The 13,679-nt window shown below is 38.9% G+C and overlaps 1 protein-coding gene and 1 long non-coding RNA gene across 3 annotated transcripts in view; one reads left to right on the top strand and one right to left on the bottom strand.

Moving 5' to 3' along the window:
• The window catches only part of HAPLN1 (hyaluronan and proteoglycan link protein 1), a 70,424-nt gene that overhangs the window by 50,506 nt on the left and 6,239 nt on the right, over positions 1 to 13,679 (top strand). For both annotated transcript variants that reach the window (XM_037032320.1, XM_037032321.1), the window contains one exon: positions 9,760 to 10,131. In XM_037032320.1, the coding sequence (XP_036888215.1) occupies positions 9,760 to 10,131 (372 nt within the window). The remainder of the gene's footprint in view (positions 1 to 9,759; positions 10,132 to 13,679) is intronic.
• Positions 6,713 to 13,063, bottom strand: LOC118977374 (uncharacterized). The gene is made up of 3 exons (XR_005064513.1): positions 13,036 to 13,063; positions 11,807 to 11,883; positions 6,713 to 6,875 (listed from the first exon to the last, which is right to left on the bottom strand). It is a non-coding gene; the product is annotated as an uncharacterized LOC118977374 (long non-coding RNA).

Genomic DNA, 13,679 nt, shown 5'->3' with positions numbered 1-13,679 from the left:
TTCCAAACCAGAAGGAAGCTGAAGCAGCCGTGGCCTGGAACTGGACAGGGTGCGGTTTAAGACAAGACCGGAAGAGTAGGCTGAAGTGAAACCCTAGTACTTCGTGTTTGATTCAGAGTACAGAGTTCAGATTTTATTCTGAAAATAGTTAAAGGTTTAGAGCAAGGGGACAATGTGGTATGATTTACATGTACAAAAGACCATGTGGACAGTGAATTATGGTGGGCCAAGTGGGTAAAGGTGAGGGGAATTTTAGGAGGGTCTTGAGGTAGGCGAGTGAGAAGTCACAGTGGTGTAGACCAGGATGGTAGCAGATGGAGATGATCCAGCTTGGGGGGAAATTGGGGTAGAGAGAGCAGCACTTGGATGCAGAGAACAGAAGGAAGAAACACAGTAAACCCACTCCCTAGATTTTGGCCTGACCAAATGGATAGATGGTGGAAGCAGAAATGGTGTGGGAAATAAAGAATCTAAAGAACTTGTGACACATGAGCATGGGAATGAAGGGGGGAAATAGGACAACTGTAATGGCATAATCAATAAAATATATTACAAAAATAAATAAGTGGAAGCAGAAACTAAATTGAAGCAGATTGGGAGAACAGATTTGGGCAGAGCTGGGCCGGGCGGGGGGCTCACGTTAACTATTTGATGTCCAATATGTGACCGGCAGGTAGTTGGATTTACTGTTTGGTGTCCAGGAAAAAGTGTAGTGCGAGGAAATTTTGGAATCATCAGCACATGGTGGTGTTTATAGCCCTGGGACTAGATGAGGTCACCTGAGAAGGAAGGCAATGCAGATGGGGGCAAGGAGCCAACCCTGGCCTGAGATCTGGAGATCCTCGGCACCAACAGGTGTGGAAAGGAGGAGGCACGGGTTCCCAGATGCAAATGCTTCCTGAGTCTAACTTCTCATCATTGAAGTGTGGCCATTTTTTTCTCACATTTTTTTACACCTAAGTTATTTGCAAACATTTTAAAATAGGGGCTTTTTTTCATTAAAATCTGTATTTCTAGTGTCTGTTGAAATATCCAAAGATGTGCCATTCTTCTGCCTGCATTCCCATTGGACAACATCAGTGGGAAGTGGTTCCTGCTTCAGAATGGGGGCGTGTCCTCACTCCCTGTGTTCTCAGGACTGCAGTGCCCTCTCCACCTTCACAGCCTTGCACACCTGGGCATTTCTGTTTGACTTACCTTTCATTTTGTTTTCAGTGCTAAACTTAATACTTGGCATATCAAATGCTGTCAGTTCGTAATTGTTTACTACATGATGAATCACAGGGCCCCTTTTGCCTCCAGACTGTGACAGTATTGTTTTGATGTCTTTGATGCTAAGTGAAGACATTAACCATATCAGGATAAAACCAACTGTGTCCTTTCTGCAAATTACAGATAACTTGACCTTATACTTCACTGAAAAGTAGAAGTGGTCTAAGTGGAGATAAGTAAATTAGCCATCTACCCCTCTACCACATAAAGAAATTTCCAATAATTAAGGACTGTGTGGTCAATTACAGCCTAATGCAAAAAAATGACTCATGCCAGTGTTTTGATTTCCCCATACCTTTAGAAACAGGCCTCCATTACAGTTAAAATTCTGCACAGTATGTTTATATTAAGAATGTAATTCACTATATTAGTGAAATGTTTGACTTTATTTTCTAGTTTATTTTCCTGTGATGCATTCATTAATCTCTCTATAACTGTGATAACTAATTTGCTTTATTCTAAATCTAAAATAATAAGAATTAAATCTATTTCTTTTCTCATAAATCTTTGATAACATGGAAAAATTTAAATTCTGAAATTTTGAACAGACAATTCTGAGTTGACAAAAATACTAAGATTGTCTCTAGTTCTGGGACCCGCTGTGTTGGACTTACCAATGGCAATACTGTCAATATTACTGTATATGATACACAGTTGAAAGTACACTGCCTGAGTCGTCTCACTGACTCCTCCCCACAGCACTGTGTGAAGGTCCTCACTAAGGTGGAGGGAGGTTCAGTAGCTTGCCTCAGGTCCTGTGGTTACTGAGAGGTAAAGCTGAGATCCAAACTCAGGCAGACCAATTCTTGTGCTCCTAACTCACACAGGACCCATGTAGCCTCATCTATACCTTTTCTTAGAAACTTTTAAGTGAAGCACTGGGTAAATCGGCATTTGATTCCACTCAATGAATATAATTGTGTTCCAGAAAGAAATCAAGTCACAATGAAAAAATGTTTTGTCTCGGACCTCAGAGAAATGTTTCCTACAGGCCACCATGGTGATTCTTTAGAGGAGTGGGTGAGGTGGGGGTTGGTGAGGTGGGGGTGGGTTGGCAGCTGCAAAAAACTCACTGCACCCCTATCCCTGAATAATGATTGTCTGGATCCCCAAGGGAACTGAGGAGGCTATGGAAAGCAGTTGGATTATGTAGACAAAGATAGATTTTCCGAAAGGCTTCTCAGGTGGTGGTCCTGAAATGCACTGTTATTTTGATAAGAACCAGTGGATTAAAAGAATCATCAAAAGTTGATGAGATTTGCATTTGTCAGGAACCAGTAGTTTTTAGGAACCGTCTCTGAAGGAGCACAGGAAGGCAGGCCATGGGGACGACAGAAGCTGCTGTATACCCGGCACACTTGCGGAGCGCCCTGGCTGTTTGTTAGTAAGAACCAGCTTTCACGGAATGTAAGACGGGAGGAAGTTGGCAGCAGGTTACCTCACTTTGGACCCAACCCTCTCCAGGACCCTGGGAAGGAGGTGACTTAGCTCTGCTTTGCTGATGAGGAAACTGAGGCATGGAGAGGTTTAGTGACACAATATAAGGGGCATGGAGCATTTACTTAACCAATAAACACGCACAGTTTAAAAACCAGGTGAAGTAATAACAATTATGGAACGATTGAAAACCCACAAAGAGCTTAATCAGCAGAATAGAGCTGAACTCCCTCATCATACTTCTTCCTGGCAGAAAAACATGAAAAAGGAGTATTAAGAAGACAGAATCTTCTTCAGGATATTAAGAGTTTCAGCTTTACATCTCAGAATGGTTTTTTATTAAGTTGTGTTCAGTTGACTGCCCCCTAGGGCTATTCGGCGGGGGCGGGGGCCAGGCTCAAGCTTTCAATCAGAGAAGCTCACCCTGTTCTGGGTTTATATGCAAAGTTTTGTCTAAAACATCCTTTGGGGAGGAAATTCCCACGCTTCCAGAAATGTTTTTTCAATAGCATTGCCAGAGTTCAACCTCTAGGCTGTAAAATATAGTAATAACATTTGTTCTTTAATTTCTACTCTGAAATTTGCATATAATAACATGGTACGCATTCATTGTCAGCACTATCCAAAACAATACTACATTTTGGTGCTGGATAGTTTCCCACTAGAGAAACAATTTAACTTAAGGCACTACCTAAGAAGATGTCGCAAAGAAATTGTAAAAACACAGTTCTAGGCAATTTGGTTCAGCTATAGATGGATAGAAAGTAGCAGGGCACAAAGACTCTCCAAAGTTTAGAGAGAAGGCGTGGGGGAGGGAATGGGGTGGATGAGAGGAGTGAATCTTTGTGGCCTGTGAGACCACAAGGCAGGGTCACACATGGTAGAAACCGGCACTGAGCACTTGACAGGGAAGAGCAGTCTTCACTTACCCTGTTTTCAGCATTGGTTTTTTCCTTTGTAGTTCAAAACTAGACACCAGTCGGCACATTTGACAACAGTATCTTTAAGGAACAGAGACTGTGAGATAAGTTTATCATGTTTTAAAGACATGTTTAAAGAAAGCATTTTTATTAAGTGAGTAATAGGTCTTCTGCAAAAAAAGTCTTTAATTTTTCAATTATAACTGTATTACATTATTACAATCTTGGCTAGGAGCTCTTTAGCATATTTTCTGGAGATGCTCTAGATAAGGGCTTTTTTGGTTTATTTGTTTGTTAGTTAAATTTCCTCAACTATTTAATTTACTTTCCTACCATTTTCATTTAGTTTGTACATAGGTGATACATTCACATGGTTCAACATTTAAAAAAGTACAAGGGTACACAGTGGAAGTCTCCCAAGATTCCTGTACCTAGACATCTACCTCAGCTTTCTACAGGCTACCAAGGTTATTCGTTTCTTGCAAATCCCTTCAGTTTATGCATAATAAACTTGCAAATCCATATAGTTTATGCATATATACATATTTCTTTTGAATTTACACAAATGGTAAGAAGCACGACATACTTTTAGGGCAGAGTTTGAAAGCAGAGATGAAAGCAAAGATGGGCTACGGACAAATCCAAGAGGGTTTCAAACTCAAAACAAGTAGGTGAGGACAGAGGGCAAAATAGATCCTCATTAAAACTCCTCTCCTGCCCTCTTCAAGTCCGCCCTTCCTGGGCCGCTGAGTCATAGAGAAGCTCAGGGTCCTTTGTGTTCAGGGACATGTAGGGAAGAAACTAAAGCTCTGCCTCTGACAAATTAAAAGTCACCAGCTCTCCAACAGGACAGTAAAGGCTGGATGGAAGGTGGAGGTTGCGAGGCAGTAGGGTTTGGAAAGAGGACCCTCGTGAAGTTTGTGATGCAAAGCTGACCAGAGACATCAGAAGTATAACCAAATGATGGGAGCTTCTGACTCCAGGCGAGCAACTTCACAAAAAATTACATTCGTTCCAAGCTGAGAGAAACTAATTATAAACAGTTAAAGTTTAATGAGTAAGATACTACTTTTTTTCTTTTTTTCTTTTTTTCTAAATTACCCTACTCAAATGGAATAGGTACAATGAGAGACCAATGCTTAAATTATACTTTCCTTTAAATAGTCTTTAGTATGTGTATTTAATTTTTATAAAGTGTTCTCATTTTAGATATAGCTATATAACTGTATAAAGCAAATGGCAGGTATCCATGCCCACTGCTACAGCTAGAACAGGCCCTAGGCAGCAGGAACAGTCCATTTCGGTCGCAGACACTGCACATGCCAGGCGCCATGTTGCCGAGGGAGGAACCACGTGAACAAGACATGGCAGGGGAAGTGGCATGATCATTTCCAGTAGACAATGCCGGCCCCGCAGCAAGGACACACAGCCATGTTGGCTGCTCCTCCTCAGGCAGGCTTGGCTACCCTAATGAAAGTGGCAGCTTTCAAAGTGTTAGTCTTACACACCCAAGCCCACCACAGTGATAACAGATGTCACAGAAATAAGGAATTATTTTTAAAACCAGTGTGATTTTTTTCAAGTGACTCACCACAGAGCTAACAGTTGAGTCTCGGCCTCCCAGTTTGGAATGGCAAGGAGAAATAGCTTTCTGTTTGGTGTGATGAAAAGTTTTGGAAATATGTAGTGCTGGTGTTTGTATAACATGGTAAAAGTAATTAATGCCATTGCGTCGCACACTTACAAATGGTTAAAATGGCAAACACATAAAGTTATGTATATTTCACCACAATCAAAAATTCAGATGGTGGTAGAGGGGAGTATTTTTAATGTCCTAGTTTAGTATCTTATTTAGCCATGTTATAGTCCCCAACTCTTTGGTTTTCTGTTTACATTTTATAATCTACAAAGTTCAAAAGGCTGTAGGCTACTTCACCTACATGCCAGAGAGCAAGTAACCAACCCAGACTGGCTATGTGCACAATTGACAGTTTAGTTTGAAAAGAAAACTTGGATCTGTAGCACCTTCTCTTCTTTGTCTGTTACCTGCGTATTTCTCAACAAGGAATGGCCAAAATAAAAAAGGGGGATACATTTTTAATAGAACAAAGAACAGTAGGTAATAAATAGTCTAATATCATGTTTCTAATTTTTTTGCAACTGTTTTTGTTCTATTGTTTAAAAGACAGCATCTAAATTGTATGGCAATATAAAGATCACTTATCCGGTCATGTTATTCTTTTATAATTTGGTGAAATTGAACAACGTCCTGGATTTCACAGCAGAACTTATAAAATAATAAGACCCTGCTGTTTGCCCTGGAGACAACTGTGGTCCATGAAGGGCATCAAATCTTTCAAGTCACTGTCATTGAAATGCATTAATAGACATAAAATTTCTGCAACTTAAAAATTGAACTTAAAAAAAATCACCCTTCAGGTGAATATATGTATGCTGCCTAGTTTTATTATTTTTTTTACATTTTTTAAAAAAGGAAAACAAACAATACTCATTCTTACTGCCAAAGATAACTTTTATCTTTTCTATTTTATTTGCTTTGCACCTGAGTGTCGATCAAACCATTTTGATTTAAGCATAAATTTCAAACTGATGCCGGTTTTGGTGCCCAGTGATCAGATGCAAGACTTCTACTAGGCAAGGCAGTGCAGAGTTTGCCACCAGCACTCCCAGCTCCCTTTTCTACTCTGCGCCTTCCCTCTTCCTCTCCAGCTTAGTGTATTTCCTGGTTGATCCCTAGCAGGACAACTTTCTGCAGAGAGTCTGATAAGAATCTCAAACTCGCCCTAGCTGGTGTGGCTTAGTTGGCTGGAGCATTGTCCACTAAATGGAAAGGTTGCAGTTTCCATTGTGAGTCAGGGCATGTGCCTGGGTTGTGGGTTTGTCCCCAGTCATGGTGCAAGGCAACCAATCACCGTTTTTGGTGTCAGAGTTTCTCTCTGTCTCTTTCTCCAGCTCTCCCCCGTCTCTAAAATGAGTGAGCATGTTCTTGGATAAGGAGTTAAAATTTTTAATGCAAAAAAAAATTTCTTGAAGAATCTTAAACTCTTACACTCAACGTTCTCACGATATAGACCTGTCATTCAAATAGCTAAGTTCTGGTAGCGCCTGCAATAGAAGCCAGAGCCCCTGACTCACTGACCAGTGCTCATGCCTACATTTTACCTGCTCTGCAGCCCGCCACTCCCCATCGACGTTCAATGCTCTATAATCTGCCCTGTGGATCTGCTATGAAGACAAGCAAACAGAATGCAGTGTTCTCAGCAGGCCATGGTTAGAGATTCAGGTTAATGGTTAATGGCTCTCAGTCACTAAATGTGTTACACATTATACATCTTTCTCACGATTTTTTGAATTTCAGTCAGGGACTTCCGTCATCTATTAGCTCAACATCCAGTCCCCAAAATAAAAATGAAATGGTAGAAATTTGCACACTCTGGCAGGCTTGTACAAAACATTATTTTGTGGAAAGACTGGATTTTTGGTGTCTGCTCCCTTCTCAACATTACATCATGTAAGTCATCATTTACTCACAACACTGGAGTAAAAGTAAATAGTAACTTTAAAAAATCACAAGCTCTAAAGTACTACAAGATGATTTAGAGTTAACCACAAAAAAATTAGAAGTCTCAGTCCTTTGCACAACAGTTTTGATCTTTGCTTTAACCCTTTAATTTACAAAACATTCAGCTCTGGTGTGCGTTCTGGAACACCTTGTGATTATGCCCAACTATACAATCATTTCCATGTTTTCTGTACAACACAGGTGGCATTTTATATATTTTTTTACTCCACATAGTTCAAAACTTTATAATTAAGTGAAACTACGGGAGTTTCATGTATGCCAATATTAAGCTCAGTATAAGGCAGTGTTGTATTTGAGAAATACTGTGGAAAATCTATGCAGTAGGAACAGTTAATAGTGAATGGACACTTACTTTGGGTCAGCCATTATTTTCAGTGTTTTATGTGTCTATTAAGTCAACTCTAGGGGTAATGGGGAGGAATAAGGGGAATAGGCAGAAAACTGTACTTGAAAAAAACAATAAAAAATAAATAAATAAAACAATTTTTAAAAAGTCAGCTGTATATAGTGGGTACTACTATCCCTGATTCACATATAACAAAATCGGGGTGTAGACCTTGTACAACTTGCTTGAGGCTACAGAGCCAGTAAATTAAGGAGGTAAAGTTCGAACAGGTCTCTATCACATTAAAGTCCTTGTTCTTAACCACTGTGATAACCCGTATCCCATAGCATTTGGACATTAGTTTTGACTTTAAAAAGCTTAAAAGAAACATGAAACTGCAACCTCTTATAGTTCCGTGTCATGTCGAAACTCGAGTTCCAGCAGGAGAAGGCCCAGCTCCTAGGTGTCTTCCCAAGGGTCTGGGTAGAAGATGTTCCCTGTGGCCCTCACGCGTAACTGAGCAAACTTAGTTAACAGCTCATTTTTTCTCCTCCCAGAAAGAAAACACTAGAGGTACTTAGGTATTACTTCTATGTGGTCATCGGGGATATTGTGGGGGACAATCATATATAGGGTAGAGTTATCTTTCATCTCTTATAATTTGGTGGTCCTGAAAATAAAATCTAAAGGAAATGCTTAATGAGCTGGATTCACTTTAATTAAGCCATTATATTTTCTCCCTCCCTCTCTCTCTTTCTTTCTCCCCAAAGTGGAGGCATTGATGGAACTGATAAACTTTTGTTTCTGAGGGTTGGGGCCAACCTAGATATGAAATTTATTTTATTTTCCAACACTGCATAATTTTGATTGCTATATCATAAAAGTAGAACCACTGTATCTATTTTTGTGCAATTTATTTTTAAATCTGAGTCCTACGTATACCACTAAGTAGCTAAGTTTAGATCTGCCTGGAGGTGAGAGGCTACAACTCACACTGTCCTGTGTGTCTTAAATGATTCATGTCCAAGGTTCACTCAGTACCTACCGGCCTAGAGCAGAAGGGCTAGAGGAAAGGCAGGTTTTTGTAGCCTTTGAAAGCTGTGTAAAGATGAGAAGTTGTGTGTGTCCGGGAGTCCTTATATCGCTTTCTCATTTTCAAATCTTGCACATCCTCAAGAGACCTTGTCAAGGTCAAAGGCACAATGAGCTAACCAGGGGAAACCCCAGAGAAAGCCAAGTTCTGAAAATAACCGCTGGCTCTCTAGAGAACCGCAGCCCTGCTGACTTGGCAAGCTCGGAATGCTGCGGTGCTCTCTGGAAGGCGATAAAGTCCTTGGCAGAGGGAAACAAAAGGGCAAGGAAGGGAAAGGTGGCTGTGATAACTGTTAAATAAGAAATAGCAGGAAGCAGAGAGAGAGGAACTAGAAGGAGATGCAAGGCAATAGAGAAGTAATTATTTGGCTAGTCAGAAAATAAGTATAACTTTGGATACTCTTTTAACATTCGAGTTTTAAGGGATATATTTTAAAATATGGAAGTTTTATAAAGCATTCACTAAAATACCTTTGTGATGTCTGGCCTTTTGTGAAAATTAAAGTATATATGTTGCTTAAAATACTCCAGAATGGCATTTTAATTACAGATATATGTTTGAATAGAGGCAATAAAGGTGAGACTATTCTAAGTTCTTTGGCCAGAAGTATAATAAAAGTTGATCATGTTGTTTCATACTTTTTCTATAAATATAATACAGATTTATTATATTAGAAAGCTCACCTAGGAAGAGGACACTTTATCTACAAATTTTTTAGTTTATATTAATGAAAAAATCGTGGCACTTCATCATTTTCTTGGCCTTGTTTCTGTATGTTTGACATTGAAATGTAAAAAAATAACGTTTATTATCAAATCATCAAACTCCAGATGACTATGGAGTTTTATATCCAACATTTCTTAATGCTAAGGCACATTCTTCCTCTTTTCAATGGATCAAAAGACATGGCTACCTCCCAGATGCCCTCTGAGTGTTAGGGTTACCTTTCCACAGGGTTCAAAAGAAGCTACTCTCAAACAGTGCAGAGACACTTGTCACCCAGTGCTACTACTGTTCATCAGACACCCTGTAGAGGTAGCTTACTTCACTTCAGAGAAATGTCTAAAAGCATATTAATGGTTCTTTCCTTTCTTTTTTTTCATTATAGCAGAAAATGGCCCCCATCTCCGTGTGGAAGCAGAACAAGCCAAGGTGTTCTCACACAGAGGTGGCAATGTTACACTGCCGTGTGCATTTTTTCGAGACCCTACAGCATTTGGCTCAGGAACCCACAAAATCCGAATTAAGTGGACCAAGCTCACTTCAGATTACCTTAAGGAAGTGGATGTTTTTGTTTCCATGGGATACCACAAGAAAGCCTATGCAGGCTACCAGGGGAGAGTGTTTCTGAAGGGGGTCAGTGAAAACGACGCTTCTCTGGTGATCACAGACCTCACCCTGGAGGATTATGGGAAATACAAGTGTGAGGTGATTGAAGGATTAGAAGATGATACTGCTGTGGTAGCATTAGATTTACAAGGTAAGCATCTATAAATCATGTCAAACTTAAAAAGTATAATTAATCATTGCTCTTTTATTTTTTCATGATGTCTAGTCTTTTTTTTTCAGGATGTCAAGTGGTTATCAGAGTGATGATGCAACAAGCCAAGAGTCCATGCATAGCATGCTTTTCTATTCCTGTGTATTTCGTAGGCTGTCTATGATTCCAGCTTTCATATTTGAAATGTACACACAATGGTTATGTGCAAAATTGAAGCTATTTGCAAATAGAAGAAATGTGCAGTGGAACTGAATTAATAATATTCAGAAACTGCCTGTGCTATTCAAAATTTAAATCTCATTACATGGTTATTGAGAAATTCAGATTTGATGCTTTTTATTATACTTCTAAAATTATCTCACTTTCAAAATAATGGCAAGTTTTGTGAAGGACATTTGCTAACTAAAATACATGTAATTATATTCTATAAAGTAACTCTGAAAACTCAATTTAACAAAAAAGTTACCTCCAGATTTATTTAACTATTACTGTAAAGAAGTAATTTATTTTAAGATTTTATTTATTTATTTTTAGAGATGGGGGAAAGGGGCAGAAAGAGAGAGAAACATCAGTGTGTGGTTATCTCTTATACACTCCCTACTGGGGACTAAGCTCACAACTCAGGCATGTGTCCTTACTGGGAATTGAACAGTTTGGTGCATATGCCAGCATGCAGTCCACTGAGCCACACCAGCCAGGGCAAGAAGTACTTTTTTTTTAATGGTCAATAGTCTCTTAGACATTGAATACCAAATGGTCAAGACATTTGAGGGAAAATTTCATTTCTTATATGTGTAATATATTCAGTAGGTTCAAAACCCAAAACATATAGAAAGCTCAACAATAAAAGTGTCTTTGTCATCCTGTGTCTCCTCTGCCCAAAGCCCACACTCTAAATGCCCCACCAGTAGGGAAACTTCTGTGTGCTTTCTCAGGTATCTCAAAACTTACATTCATGAATTTCTGAGTTTCTTTACACTAGAGGAGGAATTTTAGCTGCATCGATAGAACATTTTTCTTCCTTATGCACATAAACTATAAGTGTGTGTATGCTAGAAGCTCCTTCCACCTCCTACGATGGGTTTTTGCCTCTGGAAAAGAATGTGTTTGCTCCACCAGCACATCATTGAAGATTGACCTCTGAACCCCTTAGAACTCCATCACATGTATGGAAATTTATTAGATTTATGTATCTAATAAATTACACGATGTTGTAAAATGCATTTTTGTGACCTCCTCCTCTCAGTCGTTGTTCTTGACTCCCGAATGCATGTCATCTTGTGCTTTCAGTTTTTGATTCAAATTATTATTCATGAATATTGGTGAAACTGAGGCCAAATACACAAAAAATGTCATCTGAGGACTTTCAGAAATAGGAAAATAATTCTATATATGTACACAGCACTGTTAAGCCCTAGGAGAGGCCTAAAGGAAGGTGAAACTGTGCTGCGTGGTCTCTGCCCTTTTTGTTACTAAATGCATTTACTTCATGGAGTTTTTGAAATTTACTTTAGTGCTTATACGTACCATGATATGAAAACCTTTCATGTGTCTAACAACTTATGTTTGCCAACAACTGGGGTAAAATAGACTGTAATTATAAATATTAAAGAATGTGTATTCAAAGCATACTTCCACTGACAGACCTACTCACGTCGTTGGCTATTACTCATCTCCACGTGATGAGGTATCATCCTTACTAACCCCTTAGCAGTGATGCATACCAGACCTCTATGGAAAAGTAAAGAGCATTTATTATACTTTGACATAGAAGGATAAAATCATTGTACTCAGAAAACAACTAAATACCTTTCTTCTCACCCGTGGAAGTTTGACTTTTCTTATTTTTGTAAGTGGTGGATGAAAGCAAAGACCACTGACTCCATAATTCAGCTGTGGGAATTTCTGCAGTCATAGTTGTAGATGTTGAAATCTTAATAAGCTGAAAGGAAAATAGGTAAATACCTAAATGCTAAAAATCATGTTGTTCCAGAAATCTTCCTGCTTGTAAGAAATATCTGATTGTTGAAATATATGCATTGAATATGCATAATACAGTGAAGCTTTTAAAATTTTGGCTGAGTAAAACATAGAAATTGACCTTGATGTACTTGCAATGGGTTCTTTGAGCATCATCAAATATTCATTAAAATATATGTAAGTCTTTTAAGTCAATAAAACAGTCATTTATTCTTACAATTGGAAAATAGTGAAATTTTAATATAGGGTTTCATTTTGACTTTAGGGAAATGCTTGCTTGAAATTATGTTAAATTTGAAAGGAACTCAAATAAAAATATATTACACTGGATTTGGAACAGAACCTACCACATTTCAGTAATATTCGATGATTAATCAAGGACAAATTACTAAATAAAAATGTTCCTACTGCCCATGAAAATCCACTAAATATACTGCAATGAATTTAAGCCTGATGTTTTTTAGTTTTTTAAATTATTATAAATTAAAATATTCTTGCAAATTGAAAGCACAGTGAGATATCACCTCACTCCAGTCAGAATGGCTATCACTAATAAATCAACAAACAACAAGTGCTGGTGAGGTTGTGGAGAAAAGGGAACCTTAGTGCACTGTTGGTGGGAATGCAGACTGGTACAACCACTGTGGAAAATATCATGGAATATCCTCAAAAAAAAAGGGAACTGCCTTTTGAACTAGCAATTCCATTGCTGTGAATAAACCCTAAGAATCTCGAAACACCAATTCAAAAGAACTTATTCACCCCTGTGTTCTTAGCAGCACAATTTACAATAGCCAAGTGCTGGAAACAGCCTAAGTGCCCATCAGTAAATGGGTGGATTAAAAAACTGGTACATTTACACAATGGAATTCTACACAAAAGAAAGAAAGAAGGAGCTCCTACCTTTTACAACAGCATGGATTAAACTGGACAACCTTATGCTAAGTGAAGTAAGCCAGTTGGTGTAAGATAAATACTGTGTGATCTCACTTCTAAGAGGAAACTAATGAACAAAATAAACTAACGGGGAAAATAGAACCAAAGACATGGGAACGTGGAACAGAACGACAGCAGCAAGAAGGGATAATGGTAGAAAACAAGTAAAGAAACTAGTCAAAAAAACATATATGAATGACCCATGGACATGGACAATGGTGTAGGGACTGTGGGAGCCAGGGACAAGCTAGGCAGAGGGGAGCAAAGGGGGAAAAATTGGGATGACTATAATAGAATAACCATTAAAAAAGAAAGAAAATACGTCTCCTACACTGTCCACTGTTACCATCTTAAGCCATTTGGAAAATGGAATTCAACCCATATGGTTTCCTCCTCTCTCCACATGGACATACTTTGGAATTTTTCTGTCATTTGACATCCGGCTGCCAAGGAAATCACTAATGGATAAATTAAGCATTTTCCTTTACAGCGGCATCCCTGGGGTTGCTGGGGAAAGGATGAAAGGCACAATGGGACAGGGAGCACTGCTCCTTCCCAGCACTGACTGGGCTCTTAGCTGGACGCCTGGGCGCAGTTCTTCTTAGATAGAG

Source organism: Sturnira hondurensis, unplaced genomic scaffold, assembly GCF_014824575.4.
Source record: "Sturnira hondurensis isolate 20B ecotype Veracruz unplaced genomic scaffold, ASM1482457v3 Scaffold0021354, whole genome shotgun sequence".
Lineage (NCBI taxonomy): Eukaryota > Metazoa > Chordata > Mammalia > Chiroptera > Phyllostomidae > Sturnira > Sturnira hondurensis.
The sequence above is the reverse complement of the archived record's forward strand: the minus strand, read 5'-3'. Positions and strand labels throughout refer to the sequence as shown.